This window comes from Aotus nancymaae, unplaced genomic scaffold (assembly GCF_030222135.1).
Source record: "Aotus nancymaae isolate 86718 unplaced genomic scaffold, 86718_ANA_hifiasm-v0.15.2.pri h1tg000058l, whole genome shotgun sequence".
NCBI lineage: Eukaryota > Metazoa > Chordata > Mammalia > Primates > Aotidae > Aotus > Aotus nancymaae.
In genome coordinates this window covers 39,838,374-39,858,629 of record NW_026988472.1, presented here as the reverse complement: position 1 = coordinate 39,858,629, position 20,256 = coordinate 39,838,374, and the positions used below count along the sequence as shown (strand labels likewise).

Sequence of the window (20,256 nt, the reverse complement as noted above, 5' to 3'; positions counted from 1 at the left end):
CTGTTTGAATTTAGGCATTTTGGCTTGAGGACATTTTAGCACAAGAACAATTTGGCCTGGCATAATAAACAAATCAGTAAACTTCTAGCTTTCTTTCTTTTTTTTTTTTTTTTTTTGAGACAGAGTCTCACTCTGTCACCCAGGCTGGAGTGCAGAGGTGTGATCTCAGCTCACTGCAACCTCTGCCTCCTGGGTTCAAGTGATTCTCCTGCCTCAGCCTCCTGAGTAGCTGGGACTACAGGCGTGTGCCACCACGTCCCATTGATTTTTATATTTTTTATTAGAGATGGAGATTTGCTATGTTGGCCAGGCTGGTCTCAAACTCCTGACCTCAGGAGATCTGCCTGCCTTGGCCTCCCAAAGTGCTAGGATAAGAGGCGTGAGCCACCACACCCAGCCCTAGCTTTCTTTTTTGAAACTGCCAATTCCATTCCTCATCTATCCCAGATGCTGGGGCGAGGACTGAGGAGTTAGGGATGTTTATCTGACATGCATATTATGTAATATTAAATACTGAGCCATTTTGGCAGCCTTAAAATGTACCCCCACCCTCACTGTCAAGCATCAAAAGTAGCTGTGTCAAATCAGCTGTATTAAACAACCATGTTAAAATGTGCTGTTTCTGTCACATCTGATTTCCCAAAGGATGACAACATTGACAGAGCTAAGCAGGTGAGGCTTCATCTCTGAGCTCTTTCGAGAATATGGAAAAATCTGGTTTATGGATTTAGAGCCCCAAACACAAGTTGTGATTCTAAGGGTTCTTGATGACCCAGCTAGTGCCTTTGATTTCTCTCCTTTCAATTTGCTTTCTCACGCTAACTTACTAACCTGCTCTGATCGTCACTGCCTCTCCTCTGTTTACCTCCATTGAATCATTCCTGATAGAGCTATTTGGTGTAGAGCCCAGAGCTTTTTTTCTCGTATCGACAGTAAAGAGCTAAGGCTATATACAGCAGGTAGTTCTCATCTTTTATAGCAGTGATTCTCAACTGGGGGCAATCTTACCCCCTTCTTGCCCCCACCCCCCGGGACAGTTGGCAGTATCTGGGGACATTTTGGGTTGTCATAACTGGGGGCAGGGTGCTACTGGCTCTAGTTGATAGAGTCCAGGGATCCTGCTAAATGTCCTGCAATTCCACAAAAAAGAATTATCCAGCCCGAAATGTCAATTGTGCTTGAAGTTGAGAAACCTTGAATTTGAGGCATGCTATGGTATTTTAAAAGCCTGGACGGGCTGGGCACAGTGGCTCACTCCTGTAATCCCAGCACTTAGGGAGGCTGAGGCAGGAGGATTGCTTGAGCCCAGGAGTTTGAGACCAACCTGAACAACACAGCAAAACCACATCTTAAAAAAAAATTAGCCAGGCATGACGGCATGCTCCCATAGTCCCAGCTACTTGGGTGGCTGAGGTGGGAGGATCACTTGAGCCTGGGAAGTCGAGGCTGATTGAACCGTGATCGCACCACTGAACTCCAACCTGGGCAATAGGATACCTTGTCTAAAAAAAAAAAAAGTCTAGACAAATCAGCAGGACCTCCCATCTTCAGGGAATTGGAAAACTGTTTGCTAGATGTATGAACCTTCTCACAAATTTATATGAATTAGTCATGAAAAGAACTAACATCCTAAAACAATGAATACAGGCAAATTCTCCATGGAAGAAGAAACTCTACCAGCAGAGCTTATGTTTTTATAAGAATGCAAAAGATATATTAAGAAGCAAGAGAAGGTAAAAATAGATAAGGTAAGCTTTTATGAGTAATGAACAGCCTGGTCTTATGAAAGAAAGAAAATGTAACAGAAGTTTTAGCTAGAAATGTCAGAATTAATGAGTAAAGGAGGCATGGCAGCAATATCTGTTCAGATATTGGTCACATATATGGTCACCAATACTGGTCACAAGTCATCTTCCAGTATTTGACATATTCATGGGGATCTGGGTACTGTCATAAGACAGCCACATTGTGGGAAAGAATTAACAAACATGAAAAGCAAAAAATAGGAAGGTTTAAAAGTGTTGGCCGGGCGCGGTGGCTCACACTTGTAATCCCAGCACTTTGGGAGGCTGAAGTGGCCAGATCACTTGAGGTCAGGAGTTCGAGACTAGCCTGGCCAACATGGTGAAATCCCGTATCCACTAAAAATACAAAAATTAGCTGGGCATGGTGGCAGTTGCCTGTAATTCCAGCTACTCGGGAGGCTGAGGCAGAATTGCTAGAACCCAGGAGGCGGAGGTTAGAGTGAGCTGAGATCACACCACTGCACTCCAGCCTGGGTGACAAGAGTGAGACTGTCTCAAAAAAAAAAAAGTGTTGAACATGTATATTATGACAGATGTACTAAAAACTGCATAGTCTTATCAGCTATTTTAGGTACTACTCTCACAGAAATAGCACAGTACTGAAGTCTTCGGACAATAGTTAAGTGAGGATTTAAAATGTTGAAATTTTTATGTCTTCATCCCATTATGAAAAACCAAATCTTAAAAAAAGATAGTTGTTCCAATGTTTGCTCTATAATAAATAAATCTGGATTAATAAACTTTCTCTTTTATAAGGGAACCACATTTTGATCTACTAGTCATATATGTATTAATACTCACTTTGCTTAGCCAAAATGCCATTAAAGGAAAAAAACACTTTCAAAAATAAACACTAGCTTGAGAAATACTATATTGAGATATACATACCATTCCCGCTTGCGTGCACTGAGCAATCATTATTCACTAGCAGTGTGGTGGAGTTAGTGGAGTTACTGTTTGACTGTAAGGAATTTGAAGAGCTGGACACTCCTTGGTTTACAGTCTGCTTCTTTAAACCATTAGTAGCAGTTTTACTCCAGTCTACAGCAGAATAAGCATTACAGAAAAACAGGGCAGTATGTTGAAGCTCAAACGCAAGAGACAGATCACAGTGTAATAAGTCCTAAGCACCTGAGTCCTCGCTTCAGGATCTTATGGAGAAGTCACCTTCCACCAGTTGGCATGATAACATGTATTTTCATTTGGATTATTTACATTTACCCTTCAAATGACTGTGGTTAAAAGTAACCTATATTCTCCTAGAACTAAAGGCCAAGCTAATTTGATTATGTCTACAAATATCCACAGAATTAGGTAGTAATTCAGAGCCTCACACTGTCCTAACAAGAACACAAATAGTCTGTGTTGTAATGACTCATTGTTCTTCAATCCATGAAAATGACTGAACTACATATACTGCCATTTTCTGAATACAGACTCCCGTGTCCCCCAGATACTGCAAAGGTGGGTATTCATGCAAAAGGAATATAGCTTTTGAAACAGCACTTTATTTTTCTCATTTTCCTTAAAAAAACGAGCTATGTGCTTTACTACCCAACCGCGCATAAGTGAAAATAACTTCAAAATAACCAAATGTATATTACAACCAAATGTATGCTAAAGCTTATATCCCAAGTCTGGCTTACTAACAAATAAAGCAGCTGACAAGCAGGACCTGTGGAGAAAGGACTGAGTTGAGATTTTTTAAATTACCAAGGTAAATATTAAAAATCACTTTTGGAAATGAAAAGCATGATCAATAGAAAATTCTAAAAATTTCATTGTTGCCTCATTTAAGAGGCAGCCAGCCCAGTAAATTTATTGCTCAAAAAATTCCCAGATATGAATAATTATTTTTTAATTCACTAGATTTTATTTTTCTCCCTAACGTTCACAATATTTTCTGTTGAGCAGATTCCAGATTTGCTGGAATTCACTGCTTTCTAGATTGGATTTGCTTTAGATCTTAATTTATACAATATTTTCCTTGAGATTTCAGAGGAAGAGAAAGAGTAAGGTAAATCTTTACCAGAATTTTCAGCCAGCCGCAACTTTCCACAACAAAGATACCGCCTCCATTGCTTCCTGACATTTTCTTTTGCTACACAGTAAAAGATGAATATGAAAAATCCTAAGGAGGGAAAAACAAAAGCGACAATGAATTCCAAGGTATTAGCTGAATGTCATAAGCTCACTTTGCACAAAAAATATTAATAATTTTTTTGGTAGCTGTGGGCAATGTGAAATTTTGCAAATCGAATAAAAAGTCCAGAGTCCTAGGAAAGCTTGCTGTCAAAAGGCATCGGGGAATACCTTTCGAAAATCTTTGTGAGATTAAGATATTTATATGATAAAAGGAATCCTAACCTTACATTTCCACAATTAAATTCACTGTCTCCTCCCACCTCCTGTCCTCGGCCTTCCCTATCTTGGAATTACAAGCCATCTACTCAGGATCCCATCTTGGACCTAGGCTCCCGCCTCTCCCTCCCTCCCAATTTAGAATCCGTTTCCAAGATCTGTCAAATGCTATCTCCTCCACACATCTTTCCCTTCCCTGTCTCCTCCTCTCCAGCCCACTGCCCTGTCCTTTGCTTGGATCTGTCTCCCCACTCAAACCCAGGCAGTACAGGGATGCACTCACCTACCTGCCTGCCTCCTCCTGACCTGCTCCAGGTGCTGGCATGGAGAGCAAGCTAAAGACCTGAAGGAGCCCTGGGGCTCCACCCCTCACCCACCCGGGTGCCCAGTCAAGGCAGGCCGGGGCTCCCCACCCAGCCCCATCGCTGCCACTCCCCAAGGCTTTTGCCAATAAATATTTGCTGAGTGAATGGATGAATTCTGGGTTCTCTGCTTTCTACTTAAAAACCCCCAATCTATTCACTTTAAACCTTCATTAAAAAATACCAGGGGCCAGGCATGGTGGCTCACGCCTGTAATCCCAGCACTTTGGGAGGCTGAGGTGGCAGGATCACTTGAACCCGGGAGACAGAGGTTGCAGGGAGCCAAGATCGTGCCACTACACTCCAGCCTGGGTGACAGAGTGACACTCTGTCTCACAAAACAAAACAGTTTTGCTTCTAGTAGGGTACCTGGCCCACCCTCAAGATCCATGTCTGAACATTACACAGCTTCACTCATTTGCCACCCTGGGTGTCCGCCCTTGGTTGCATTAGGAGAGAAACAGCATATATGAGAGGCCAAAATCAGAACCTATATGTACATTTAACCACCCCAAAAGCCCTGTGCATCAGGGTTAGTTTCCTTGTATAGATGAAGCAATACATTCATTCCTTTTATCCATTCATATTCTAATGAGATAATCTGGGGAAAGGAAGAAAAAGGCAGATTCAATTTCCACATTAAACATGTGAGGGTGGGTACCTTGCTTTCATGTCAATGATGAAAATGAGCGTGATGTGGGCATATATTTTTTTCTTCTAAAGTATTTATTAGTATACCATGGTTGGCAAATAAAACTTCTTAAGACCCTTAAAAATAATTTGCTCATGTTTTTTGGTTTTGTATGTAATACTATGCAGTGTAACACCTGGATATACCAACTGAAGAACTTCTATAAGTAAAAATTAATAACCATATATAACTAAACAAGCATCTCTGCTGGCTTCTTCCAAATTAAAATAAGAACCAACAACCAAATTCGGCATTTGAATTTAACCTCAGGCTGGGATTTCTTTGAAAACCAAGAAGATGATCTATTGCCTGACAGAACTATAGAAGGACAACATGGGAGCAAAAGCAACAGGAAAGATGCAAACGAGCCAATGAGAAGGCAATTAAACGGCATCCCGAAAGAGAACTGGAATAGAAGGAAACCAAGGGACAGTGAATTATTGTTATTGTAATGTAAACCTATTAGCCTGCTGGGCTTTTAATGTCATAGCACTTCCATTAAAAATTAACAGTGGACATGGCTTTCATAACACTGCTCTAAAAGAATTAGTAATTTTCTAAAGAGTACAACTATCAGGGTTCCAAGATGAATGGGCTTCATTAACCAATGGGAAACCTGAAGCAGATGGTGACACACACAGCCTGCTCTCTTTCCCACTGAGTGTCCCAGGGCAGTAACTTCTTGGGATTAGCCTTCAGGTAAGGCTGCTGCCACTCGGGTCTGCCTGTTGCCTTCCCATTTCTCAGTGTCTCCAAATCGCTGACCTAGGAGGTGAGAGTGGTGAGCGCCCACAGCCACGGTCATGCTATGTGCTATGTGAATACAACATTTTTAAAAGCAACCCAGTGAAGGAAGAATAATTGACTTTTTCAAAAATAGTTCCTGGCAGGTTTCCCTCAGTATGGTCTCTCTAAGGAGATAACGATGAATAAGGAGGAAAAAAAGCACCATTTCTTGAATTTAGCAAGCACCTTTCCTCCAAAGATCTCAAAGCACTCCCTCTCAACGATACACCTGTTTTTAAGTGAAAATATCTTAAGCCACTAAATAAGCTACTTTACATATACAAGCATACCTCATTTTATGGGGTTTCACAGATAGTGCATTTTTTTTGTTGTTTTTCTTTTTTTACAAATTGAAGGTTGCGGCAGCCGTGCGTCCGGCAAGTCTCTCAACGCCATTTTTCCAACAGCATGTACTCACCTTGTGTCTCTGTGTCAGCATTTTTTAGCAATAAAGTATTTTTAAGTTAAGGTATGTACATTTGTTTTAGACATCATGCAATTGCACACTTAATAGACTACAGTCTAGTGTTAACATTAGTTTTATACCTACTGGAAAACCAAACACTTGTGTGACTCACTTTATTGCAATATTTGCTTTATTGCTGTGGTCTAGAACCAAACCCCAATATCTCCAAGGCGTGCCTGTACTCTCTTAGTAGCTATATTCTTATATTCAACTGGGATCATTCAGTTTGTATTTAATACTGTAAAGATTACCTTGTAAGGTATTAAAGATGGCAAAAAGATACATGAAGGTCACGTTAACTGGTCCCCAGGCAAAGAAGGCAAAGCCCCAAGTTATTCCCAGTAAAAATGTAAGGCCAGCGATACTCCTGAGGTCTTGAATACTGGTTTTTCGCTGGGCTCCCAGTTGCTTCTTCTTTTTAATTCGACAGAGCTGAACCAGGACCACAATGAACATACTGACGTTCAGCAAAAATATCACACAGAAATATCCCACCACCGTAATGTAGAACACTGCATTGCTGTTGATCCAGCAGCTGGAGTTCGGGGTGGGAAAACAGGGGAAAACACATTACACTGATGACTTAGAGTTCAAAGAGACACAACGAATCTATTACATTTTACTGAAACATTTTCTACCTGTACAAGAGAAAAAAATGATAAAACTGCTATTCTCTACAACCATTTATAGCTCCTAGGGAAAAGAATCTAAGAGTTTATGTGAGGACACTTGGTGAGTTAAAGTATTTTAAAAATAGACCTTTTTTATTAAACATTCAGGATTTTGCCCCTGTAAATCCTAGCAACTCTGTTCCGTGAGTCTTTATTAATCTAACTGGAATGTCATTTTATCAGAGGCTAATGAAAATATTTTCAAAATAGTTCCTCCTAATGCATTTTTCTTTTCAGAATAGCTCCTCCAAATTCATCACTTGAAGAGTAACACGGCACTTCCAGCTAGCTTCTCATCCATATGACTGTGACGGCTGCTGTGAAATATTGCTGGCTTTTATTAGGATGAGAGCAGGAATCAATATGCTGATTACAGCCTCCATTTTCTTTCTTTCTTGAGACGGAGTCTCGCTTTGTTGCTCAGGCTGGAGTGCAGTGGGGTGATCTCGGCTCACTGCAACCTCCGCCTCCCGGGTTCAAGTGATTCTCCTACCTCAGCTTCCCAAGTAGCTGGGATTACAGACACCCACAACCATGCCTGGCTATTTTTTTTTTTTGTAGTTTTAGTAGAGATGGGTTTCACCATGCTGGCCAGGCTGGTCTTGAACTCCCAATCTCAGACAATCCACCCACCTCAGCCTCCCAAAGTGCTGGGATTACAGGTGTCAGCCACCGCGCCCAGCCTAGGTCCTCGGTTTCCTAGTTCACTTAGTATTCCCTTAGGGGGCTTTGTACTCACAAGTCATCCGGTGACCCGTTGGGGAATTTCCCGTAGGATCCAAGCCCATAGTTATCTGGGGATATAGTCAGGATGATGGTCACAACCATAGCTGGTACCCCTGGGAGATGGGAAACACTGGTCACACATAGTTCTAATAACCAAAGTGGGTGACAAGACTAGAACTCCATCCTATTTACATCTTGTAGCAGAGACTGGCTAGCTATTCACCAAGTTGGTTTCTTTTCCTCTTTGATACATGACTAGATGCTCCCAGCCTCCCAGGCAGCTGGGTGTGCATGGCCACATGGCTCACTTTGGGCCCATGGAATATGGGCACAAGTGATTTGCTCCACTTCCAGGCCTGCCCCGTAGAAACCTCCTGCGAGACTCTCTACTCTCTCTTTCACTGCAAACTTAGGGCAACCTGGAGGCAGAGTCTTCACTAGCTTGGATCCCTGAATAACTGCAAGACCAGGAACTCCTCTACCCCTGCCAACTAGACTGCAGGTGAGTGAGAAATAATCTGCTGCTGAGATTTCAAGGCTAATCTGTTACAGCTGCCAGTGTTGCCTTTAACTTTTTTCTTTTCTGAGACAGTCTTGCTCTGTCGCCCAGGCTGGAGTACAGTGGCACAATCTTAGTTCACTGCAACCTCCGCCTCCCAGGTTCAAGCGATTCTTGTGCCTCAGTCTCCCCGGTAGCTGGGATTACAGGTGTGCACCACCACACCCAGCTAATCTTTATATTTTTAGTAGAAACAGGGTTTCACCATGTTGGCTAGGCTGGTCTCGAATTCCTGACCTCAGGTGATCTGCCCACCTCGGCCTCCCAAAGTGCTGGGATTACAGGCATGAGCCACCACACCAAGCCTTGTGCCTTAAACTTATACATGTCTGGAATGTACATTTAAGAGTCAGAAACTCCTGGCAAATCTTTCATTACGAAACCAGAAGTCCCCAATTTGAGGACTTTGAGACCCAATGAAGGATGGAGGGTTCTGTCCTGGCTGATTCGGGGGCTGGTGACTGCTACTATGCCGGCTCTCTCCAGAGCCCATGGGCACTTCCCTTCAGGGAAGCTACAATGAGAAGTCTCCCCCAGGTTTAAAGTGGCCTTTGGTGGGGAAAGAATCCTATTCACGGCTGCACACCATCACCTCCCAGCCCCACATCACCACCCACACTCCACACGCCGACCAGCAGACGTCCCATCTCAGAGCTCTAGTTAAAAAAAAAACAATTCCTTGTCACAGACCAGCCGCAGTGCCTGGTAAAATCAAATCTAACAGTTCATTTAATGCCTTTGTGCTTGTACCTTCTGGTGACCCTGACATATGATAATTTTCTAAGCGAGACACTTTGTTAAAAATAAAATACTGGGGGTGGGGGATCTTGTACTTAACAAGGGAATCTGACTTTCAGCCTTCTCTAAAGAAGACAGAATCCGCGCCCAGTATCTGCAGCAGTGACTTCTCTTTCTGGGACGAGCAGGGAGAGGATGTTGTTCTTCACAGACATAATGACATGAGATACAAGGTGGGTGGTAAGGGTGGTGACGTGTTCGCAATCCTGATGTGTAGGAATATTTAGCCTGAAAATAGAGGGAGTCTGGTGGTGGGTGATGTCAGAAGGCTGCAGATAAAGAAGCAGAAAAGCAGGCCCACTGCTCTCTAGCTTTGTGAATTGGGGGGAATCACATCATCACTTGGAGCCAGTTTCTTTACCTACGTTTGGAATGACTGCCTGGCTCACCTCACTGGCTTATCTTTCATGGGGTCACTTGTGTGCAAATATGTTGAAAAATAGGGGATTATACATACTGTTTTATATTACTTGTGGGTTATCTTTTTTTTTTTTTTTGAAACGGAGTCTCACTCTGTCGCCCAGGCTGGAGTGCAGTGGCACGCACGATCTCAGCTCACTGCAACCTCTGCCTCCTGGGTTCAAGTGATTTTCTGCCTCAGCCTCCCGAGTAGCTGGGATTATAGGCACCTGCCACCACACCCAGCTAATTTTTGTATTTTTAATAAAGACAGGGTTTCACCATCTTGGCCAGGCTGGTCTTGAACTCCTGACCTTGTAATCCACCTGCCTCAGCCTCCCAAAGTACTAGAATTAATTACAGGCGTGAGCCACTGCACCCAGCCTACTTGTGAATTATCTAAAGGACTGTCTGGCAGAAGAGATATCAACTTAACTGTTTTCTGCCTGAGAGAGCAAAACCAAGGCCACTGGTAAGTGCCACCAGGGAGCCGACAGAACTTAATGGAAAATCAGAACTGTAGAGCTTTAGGAGATGGTTACTGGCTGCCTTGTAAGGTAATGCGCTCCCCAGTAATAGAAGTATTAAAGCAGAAATTAGATTATCTTTAGTCAAGGATAAGTCAGGTGGAGTTAAGGGTTGAGGAGGCTTCTACATTGGGAATTGAATGAAGAAATCTTCAAGATCTTTGGGGAGTCTAAGGCCTTGTGACCTACCACCAATAGGTTGCACAGTCTGACATGTCGTGCCAGCATGGCAGTGAAGTTACAATGGGTTTCATATGTGCATTCTCACTCTGCCCTTCTGAGCATACTGCCATATATGTCTGATATCTGGGACACACGAAGTGGAGTGAGGCTGGCCAGGAGCTCAGGGACTGAGAGTTTGGCCTCTTTAGCACCAAGCTAATGTTTTCAATATATTGAGCACCTTCTGTGCCAGCCCCAAATTCTAGTTCCTGGAGATACAAAGAGGATTCATGGTTCAACCCTGAGGAATTTCATATTCATAACAAATCCAGAGGAAATACACAGGCGTCCCGGAAGGAGACTTGACGAAGCTGCTCTTTGGGCGGGGCACATGGAAGAGTGTAAGGCTGTCTTAGGACCTTGCTGAATGCGATCTGCTTCATCATTTCCACCTGCTTACATATCAGAACACTGGAGAAAAACAGAGAAAGTCCAGGCAACATGCAGGCAAACTTATACATACCCCAACCGACAATGCAGAATTTAAGGATGTATTTCCTGATGTAAGTATTAAATACTTTGACAAGGGCCAGGTACATATGGAATGCTTCCAGGCCCATCCATGTGAATGAGACCAAGAGAAAATAATGAAGAAATACAGCTACTGAGATGCAGAGGCCTTGCATCTTATACAGTGCAATCCACGAGTCCAGGAGGAAGGCCAGGTTGAGCAGCAGCAGAGCAGCACACAGCTGGATGAGGATTTTGGAAGGGTAATCCCTCCGGATCTTTCTAAAAGGAAAGGATGAGAACAAAAATTAGCATTCTATTCTGCCGACCATGCCTCCCCTACCACCTTCTTTTTGGTTTAAGATAAGGTCTGGCTCTGTCATCCAGGCTGGAGTACAGTGGCTTGATCTCAGGTCACTGTAACCTCCGCCTCCCGGGCTCAAGTGATCCTCCCACCTCAGCCTCCTGAGTGGCTGGGAATACAGGCACTCACTACCACACCCTGCTAATTTTTTTGTAGAGACGGGGTTTCGTCATGTTGCCCAGGCTGGTCTCAAATTCCTGGGCTCAAGCAATCTTGCTGCCTTGGCTTCCCAAAGTGTTGGGATTGCAGGCATGAGTTACCACGCCCAGCACCAATCCTTATGTAAGCATATCTGTCAGGCTCTTTGGGTTTTTTTTTTTTTTTTTTTTTTTGAGACGGAGTTTCGCTCTTGTTACCCAGGCTGGAGTGCAATGGCACGATCTCGGCTCACCGCAACCTCCGCCTCCTGGGTTCAGGCAATTCTCCTGCCTCAGCCTCCTGAGTAGCTGGGATTACAGGCACGTGCCACCATGCCCAGCTAATTTTTTGTATTTTTAGTAGAGACGGGGTTTCACCATGTTGACCAGGATGGTCTCGATCTCTTGACCTCGTGATCCACCCGCCTCGGCCTCCCAAAGTGCTGGGATTACAGGCTTGAGCCACCGCGCCCGGCCCAGGCTCTTTGAGTTTTAAGCAATTTATTTTTATTCTTTGGTAAACTATATGCATAAATTTCCTCTCTGAGTGTGTGTGTATGGGGGGGCAGGGCTTAAAACCAACAACAACAAAGGAAAAATCTAAACAGAATCATCTGTGATAACCATAAGGAGAATTTGTGTCTGTATTTCTATGGGATCTTTTACATGCTGACTGTTGACCCATACTTTTAAATAGTTTACAGTAGACTCTACTGAACACCCATCCTATTTCTCCCCAACTACTTCCAGAAGCATTGGTGCTGCTTCTCATAAAGTCTGCTATATTCGGATCTTCAAAATTTACCCAGATTCCCATATTATTGTATGTTATTAGGTAAAATGAGATCATGGAAAGAAGAGTTTAAACTATAGCTAAATGTGATAGCATAGGAAAAGCCAGCTAATTGCTGGCATGTCCATGTTTATGTGTGCAAAATTAGATCTGGTGAAGTCATTCTGAGTAATGGCTGGCCTGATGGTTATTTAGTCTCACTATTAATATTTCCAAAGGCCCATTAGAAGATCTGCAGTCACAGCTAGACCCTAACTTTGGCACTGAAAAGAAATTTTTACATTTCCTGATCAGTGTCCAAAATCGAAATCCAAGAACCCACATATTGTTTCATTTAGTTAATGCATGTCCTTCTTTTCCATTAGAATTTGTTGGAATTACCCCCCAAAAATGACTAAAGGGACCTGTCTGGTAAGCCAAGGAGGAAAGGTTGTTATTTAGAATGGCGTTCTTGCTGCAGCGTTACACTCACTGAGTATCTATTTTTTTCAGTAAAATTTTTATGCCCTTATTTCTCTCCATCCCCACACCCATTAATGTATTTAATCTTTTGTGTTTGCTCAGTATAATTTAGAAATTTAATTTATTAAACATAGTTCTTCTGCTGTACATTGTGCTGTGGTCTATTTCAGATTGTAAGCCCCTGGGTTTCGGGGCCTGCATCCCTCTTTCGTATTGCTTTTCTGTTTTGTTTCAGAAGTTTTTGAGATGGAGTCTTGCTCTGTTCCCCAGGCTGGAGTGCAGTGACGTGATCTCGGCTCAGTGCAACCTCTGCCTCCCAGGTTCAAGCGATTCTCCTGCCTCAGCCTCCTGAGTAGCTGGGATTTACATGTGCCCACCACCACGCCAAGCTAATTTTTGTATTTTTAGTAGAGACAGGGTTTCCCTGTGTTGGGCAGGTTGGTCTCAAACTCCTGACCTCATGATCTACCTGCCTCGGCCTCCCAAAGTGCTGGGATCACAAGCGTGAACTACCGCACCTGGCCGCATCCCTCTTTCCATTTCACAGGTACCAGGCATCATTCTGGGATACAAAGATGATTATGACACAACCCCGGCCTTCAGTGAGTCCACAGACTAGTGGCAGGACATAAGCATATAAACCAAAAAGGTCTCATAAAGCTGATACACAGGTGCTCCACTAGCTGGGTGTACAGGGTAAGGCAGGCTGAGGAAAGGGCTTAGTTAATAAATGTGGACAATGGAGAGGAGCACTGAGTCCTAAATTCAAATTTCCACTTGTGGATACTCACTCAAAAGCTATGTAGGTTACAAGAGTAACTGACAGAAAAATGGATGAAAGCCCACAACCAATATACGTAATAAATGTCAGAGCCATCGTCTGATCAGGCAGCACAGATGTCCTAGATAGGTCCTGGAAAATGAAATATTGCTTTTAATAATCAAATATTTTAAAATAAATTCAAGACTTATGATTTACCAAATATTCTAGGGACCCATTCATAGTTTACTCAACAAACCTATGAGGTAGGTACAATTATTACTATCAGGTAAAGATAAAGAAACTGAGACACAGAGAGGTTAAGTAACTTGCTCAAGGACACACAGAAAGTAGAGAAGCGAAGATTCAAATTCAGGCCTGGCACACTCCAAAGCCTACGTACTTGATCACTGCATTATAGTGCAGTGGAAAGGAACTGGACCGACAGGCTAAAGACTGTGACTTAGCTCCTGCCTCTTACATTTCTTAGTTCTATGATCTAACAAATGAGTCTTAGTTCTGATTTTAATAAAATGACAGTAGCAACTCCCCATTCTACCTATCTTGCAGGACTGTTGGGATAATTAAATAAGAGCATTTATGTCAAAGTGTTTTGTAAAAATCTTCAAGTGCATTGCAAACTAAACAATTTTTATTACCCATCCTAATCTGAATTCTAGTTATCTTAATTATTTAAAAGAGAAAAATGTAAAAAGAGAATGTGAAAAATACTCGTCTTTCATGTTCAAGTATTCCTTCAGGTGCATTTGCTTATTAGAAGAGGAGTCTCTCTCTCTCTCTTTTTTTTTTTTTGAGATGGCATCTCGCTCTGTTGCCCAGGGTGGAGTACAATGGCATGATCTTGGCTCACTGCAACCTCCCAGGGTCAAGTGATTCTCCTGCCTCGGCCTCCTGAGTAGCTGGGACTACAGGTGCACACCACCACTGCCTGACTAATTCTGTGTTTTTGGTAGAGATGGGGTTTTACCATGTTGGCCAGGCTGGTCTCGAATTCCTGACCTCAAGTGATCCACCCACCTCGGCCTCCCAAACTGCTGGGGTTACAGGCATGAGGTGATCTCATTGGTGTATAAATCAGCCACAATATCATATCTGCCGATCTGTCAAGGTTATCCATCCACCAGATTAGACACTGTAGTGTGATGCTCACCTACCCCTCAGACCCAGAATTTAAGGCTACGTGGCACGGGCATATTACCAGTAGAACACCGAAGCTTGTTAGATGGCTACAGGTACAGATGGTTTCATTCAATCTCCTGTCTTTAACAGAGCAGCCATCGTCTGACCAGCCTCCTCTGCCACCTGTTGGTATTGGGAAGAGTATCTGTCCCATAAGCGAGGGCACAGCACTAGTGACTCCACAACCTCCCAATTCACCCACTCAAGAGTTTGAAAAAGTTATGACTGGAACTTACCGTTTCTGCCCAAGTCCCAAAATACACATCTCACTGTTAACTCATCCTGTGGTAGAAAGATAAATCACAGATAATTAATTTACTGAACTAAAAAAAACCGAAAGGCATTTGAAAAAGTAACTGTGGTATTTTTTATTTCAGCATCTTAGGCTTAATTTTTGGAGAGTTCTTATTTTATAAGACCTCTAGAAGCAAATGAGCCCTAAATAGACCAACACTTCTTAAACTCATCAATCGTGTATAGGAGTCACTTTGGGGCCTTGTGAAAATGGACATTCTGACTCAGTGGGTCTGAGTTGGGGCCTGAGACTCTGCATTTCTAGCGGACTCCCAGGTGATGCTGATGCTGGGGATGTGTGGACCACACTGTGAGTAGCAAGGTCGTAGATGATGCTTAGCGTGAACTGAGCTGAAAATCAGACCTGCAGCCACAGACCCACACACACTGGTAGCTGATATTTCACAGTTGTTAAGAGCTTGCTTTTGCACTGATTCTTCCTGGAAATTAGGTGGTCAATTTTTTTTTCAGACAAGGTCTCACTTTGTCACTCAAGGTGGAATGCAGTGGCCCATACACAGCTCACTGCCGCCTTGACCTCCCAGGCTCAAGTGATCCTCCCGCCTCAGCCCCCCGAGTCGCTGGAACTACAGGAGCCTGCCACCATGCCCAACTAGTTTTTGTATCTTTTGGAGAGATAGGGTTTTTCCATGTTGCCCAGGCTGGTCTCGAACTCCTGAGCTCAGACAATCCACCTGTCTCAGCCTCTCAAAGTGTTGGGATGACAGCGTGAACCACTGTACCCAGCCTGGTCAATTATTAAGTGTGTTAAAACCCAATGGAGAAACGTGATTCTAGTCTTAATGCACTACTCCAACTGAGCTGAAGGTTCTTTCTGCCGGATCTGCCTTTTGCAGGCCATGCCTTACAGGCGTAGTTTGTACAAGGTCTTCCCGATCATTGAACGGACGGCACTGGCCTCTCCCCAGCTGGCTCGGGTTGATGTGCTTTAATGTGACTGTCACGTTTCTTGTCAAGTTCCTGACGGTCAGGTTTGCAACACTCGATGATATGACGTAGCTGATCAGAGAGAGGTTCTCCAGGGAAGGATCCTGGCACACCAAGATGGCAAGGGTAAATGAGATAGTGTCAGAGTTATAGAACTAGAAGGAACACTAAGGATATTCAGTCCACACTGTTCATTTTCCAACATGGGTCAGAAATTGAGGGGCAGGGAGGAAAGTGACTTTCCCAAGGGATCACAATGAGAGAAACAGAGCTTGTTCTGTTTCAATGCTCTAAATACTCAGCTAAATTGCACAGATTGACACAACAGGGTGTTGTGCTCTTTAAAGGGAACATAGCATTAAGCCATTTAAGCTGTGTGTCCCCAAGCAAGTCGCTTAACCTCTCTCTGCGCTTCCATGGCCTCATCTGTAAAATGGGATAATAGTTCCTTCCTCTCAGCGTTGTTGAGAGGATTAGGGTTAACATCTGGAACTGCTTAGATAGTGCTCGGCAACTGGTAAATATAAATACTACTGTCACTTACTGTTACTTATCACCAGTATCATTAGGCTGTGTTTAAAAATGAATTGCAGCATTACAGCAATACATTTGACTTATAGCAGCCTTAAGGATATTCGAGCACTAAAAGAAATGAAATGCCCCCATCTCCAAATAAAACCCAAGCCAAAAGCAGTGAACAGCAGTTTTACCTGAAACAAGGCAGGTGTTTCAAAGAAATTGAACAGAACCCTGGAAGCTAGCTCCATGTCATTAGCCGGTAAATTACTCATCAGTGATGAAGGAAGAGTAATTTTGCCAATACTGTTCTCAGGAGCTTGGGTTTCCAGAGAAACCTGAAAATCAAGTGGAAAATAAGATTAAATGTCTGGAGCTAATATAATGAGATGGAAAACACATCCATTAGGCTGGTGCAAAAGTAACTGCAGTAGTTGCGTTCTTTTTAAAAAAAAGTAAAATCACAATTACTTTTGCACCAACCTAATAATTAAGACGCAGGGTCCTATGAGGACCTGATCCGTGGCATCTCTATGTAAAATAGCTTCTACTTCTATTCCTGGGTTGCTACTAAATAAAGGAAGTGTAGGCAAGGCGTGGTGGCTCACGCCTGTAATCCCAACACTTTGGGAGGTCAAGTCAGGAGGATCACCTGAGGTCAGGAGTTTGAGATCAGCCCGGCCAACATGGAAAAACTCCGTCTCTACTAAAAATACAAAAATTAGCCAGGCATGTTGGCAGGCGCCTGTAATCCCAGCTACTAGGGAGGCTGAGGCAAGGGAATCACTTGAACCTGGGAGGCAGAGGTTGCAGTAACCTGAGACTGCACCACTGCACCCCAGCCTGGGCGACAAGAGCGTGACTCCATCTCAAAAAAAAGAAAGAAAGAAAGGAAATGTAATAAGGAGGAGGAGGAGGCCTCCAAGAAGGAAAGGAAACATTTTAAGGACGCATAGAAATAACTGAAAAGTACAAGATGACCGTGGACCCTGGGAGACTGTAGCAGCAAACACACCAAGTTAGTCACCAGTTAGGGTGAGCCCTCACAGAACCACGTGCACTGCACTTGTAAAGGGAAGACTACGAAAATTAAAAAGGAAGACTTGGTTTCCTTGGGTGTCTGCAGCCCCCAATCCCTCTAAACAGGTGGATAGAAAACACTAGAAACAGAAATGATATTCAGCACCACTATATACAGCAGTGTAGTTCTAAGACTTGTTATAAAATTGAAATGTGATAAGTAGCTGACACCCCTGCCTACTCTCCCAACTGCCTAGAACCCTCTGCTGGACACCACCCATGCCAGCTTACAAAATTCAGCTGCTAAAGGGTGAACGCAGGGTGTAACAGGGACCTCCAACATCCTGCTCCAGCCAAGACCAAGTTGTTGTTTTTTTTTTTTGAGACAGATTACCCTGTTGCCCAGGCTGGAGTGCAGTGGTGCAACTTGGCTCACTGCAACCTCTGCCTCCTGAGTTCAAGCAATTTTCCTGCCTCAGCCTCCTGAGTATCTGGGATGACAGGTGCATGCCACCACGCCTGGCTAATTTTTATATTTTTAGTAGAGACGGGGTTTTACCATGTTGCCCAGGCTGCTCTTGAACTCCTGACCTCCAGTGATCCGCATGCCCTGGCCTCCCAAAGTGCTGAGATTACAGGCGTGAGCCACTGCGCCTGGCCAACATCTTTTTTGATTCTGTGTTGCCTCACTGTTCTAGATGCCAAATATTTTGAATATCGCCCCTGACTATAAGCAGTAATTGCCTCAATCATGAAATACAATGGGAACTACAATCACATACAAGATAATTTTTTTTTCTGCCATCAATTACAATGTACCTGAAGATTTGCAGGGTCTTGGGCTGCAAAGGTAGTTGTGCTGAAATTACTGGCATTCACTCTGATCACGGCCAGTGCCAAAGAAGGGGCGGTCAGACTTATGGTCTTGTTTGAAAAGTTCAGCTGTAGGCCAATGTCATCCACTACTTTCAGCAATCTGTAAAGAAAGGTTGGCAGTTTATTTTTTTGTTTGTTTTTGTTTTTTTGAGACAGAGTCTCATTCTGTCTCCCAGGCTGGAGTATAGTGGCGCCATCTCGGCTCACTGCAACCTCCACCTCCCGGGTTCAAGCAATTCTCCTGCCTCAGCCTCCTGAGTAGCTGGGACTACAGGCGCATACCACCATGCCTGGCTAATTTTCGTTTTTTTAAATAGAGACGGGAGTTTCACCATGTTAGCCAGACTGGTCTCGAACCCCTGACCTGAAGCGATTCGCCCACTTCGGCCTCCCAAAGTGTTGGGATTACAGGCGTGAGCCACCGCGCCTGGCCTCAAGGTTGGCAGTGTAGATTTGGCAGCCCCACTCTGTCTCCTCATTCTAAGCAGAATATAGAATAGCAACCTGAGAAACCATGTTGAACCTGGTACTTGGGAGAAAAAGACTTGCAGATATTAATCATGTGAGCAGCATCTTTATCTATGGAGGGTCCCCTCTCACCACCACTCCAGTTTGCTAAGTCATACCTGTGAGCCAGAGGGGCCAGCATGGCGGGCGGGGAATGAAGGAGTTTGCTGACTTGGTTTATCATTTCTCCTGCGAGGTTAGGCTCCAAGCTGCCCAAGGACAGAGCCTTCTCCATCTGTGACACTTGGTTCTCCAGATCAGAAATACTGCTGGTGTTGACGATGTCTATGTCAAAGAGCCAAATCGTGTAATGAACACACAATGGAAAACACACTAATGAAGATAAACATACATAGACCCTGTGATATGGCCAAATCACTCCTGGGTATTAGCCCCAGATAAATGAAAACATGCGTCTTAGGAAGACTTGTTCATGAATGTTTGTAGTACCCTTTTTCATAATAGTCCCAAACTAGAAACAACCCAAATGCCCATCAACTGGAGAACAGGTCAACAAACTGTGGTACCTCCGTACAGTGAAATATTATTCAGCAATAAAAAGGAACTCACTAAATGCATGCAATGGTATGGGTGGATATGCAATTTTCCAATACATGATGCTAAGTGAAAGAAGCCAAACTCAAAAGGCCACATACTAAGTGACTCTCTTCATATGATATTCTAGAAAAATCCAAAAAACTGTAGGGAAACAAAACAGATCAGCGGCGGCCAGGGACTGAGGGTGATTGGGGTAGGTTTTGACTTCAACGGGACACAAGGGAACTTTGGGAGCAGTGGGAAACTTATCTATCTTGATTATGATGGTGGTTACGTGACTGTGGGTGTTTCCAACTGCACAGAACTGCAAAAATTTGATGTATCCATAAAATTGGATACATTTTACTGTATGTAAATTATACTTCAATAAATCTAACCAAAAATATAAAGCACATCAGTATATTTAATATATACTCATATAAGCACAAGTATATTTGTATTTAATTTGTATCATGTGTACAGGATTTTATGTGGATTGCTAGAAGCTCTTTTGTGGAAAAGAGAATATCATGGGCTGGGCACAGTGGCTAACGCCTGTAATCCCAGCACTTTGGGAGGCCGAGGCAGGTGGATCACCTGAGGTCAGGAGTTCAAGACCAGCCTGGCCAATATGGTGAAACCCTGTTTCTACTAAAAATATTTAAAAAATTAGCCGGGTATGGTGGCATGCACTTGTTGTTCCAGCTACCCCAGAGGCTGAGGCACGAGAATCACTTGAACCCAGGAGGCGGAGGTTGCAGTGAGCCAAAATTGCACCACTGCACTCCACCTTGGGTGACAGAGCGAGACTCCGTCTCAAAAACAAACAAACAGAAAACCCAGAATATTATGAAATCCACAGCTGGCCTATGACCTGTAAGTCTGATTTTTAATAGTGTTTTTAATTGGGAAACGATACAAATCCGTCTTTAACAGCAGGCAGCTCTCAATTTCACTACTTAACACCTTATTTCTTATTTTGCCTATTCCCGTTGAATCTTTAGGCATGTGTATTTACT

General features: G+C 43.5%; 1 protein-coding gene across 1 annotated transcript in view; it reads right to left on the bottom strand.

Moving 5' to 3' along the window:
* ADGRG2 (adhesion G protein-coupled receptor G2) overlaps positions 1-20,256 on the bottom strand; it is a 130,164-nt gene that overhangs the window by 2,957 nt on the left and 106,951 nt on the right. The window contains exons 16-27 of the mRNA XM_064364479.1: positions 18,820-18,985; positions 18,137-18,293; positions 16,492-16,635; positions 15,703-15,885; positions 14,776-14,821; positions 14,559-14,662; positions 13,371-13,492; positions 10,837-11,105; positions 7,882-7,981; positions 6,723-7,006; positions 3,835-3,936; positions 2,694-2,846 (exon numbers count right to left, since the gene is read on the bottom strand). Coding sequence (XP_064220549.1) covers positions 2,694-2,846; positions 3,835-3,936; positions 6,723-7,006; positions 7,882-7,981; positions 10,837-11,105; positions 13,371-13,492; positions 14,559-14,662; positions 14,776-14,821; positions 15,703-15,885; positions 16,492-16,635; positions 18,137-18,293; positions 18,820-18,985 — 1,830 coding nt within the window. The remainder of the gene's footprint in view (positions 1-2,693; positions 2,847-3,834; positions 3,937-6,722; positions 7,007-7,881; positions 7,982-10,836; positions 11,106-13,370; positions 13,493-14,558; positions 14,663-14,775; positions 14,822-15,702; positions 15,886-16,491; positions 16,636-18,136; positions 18,294-18,819; positions 18,986-20,256) is intronic.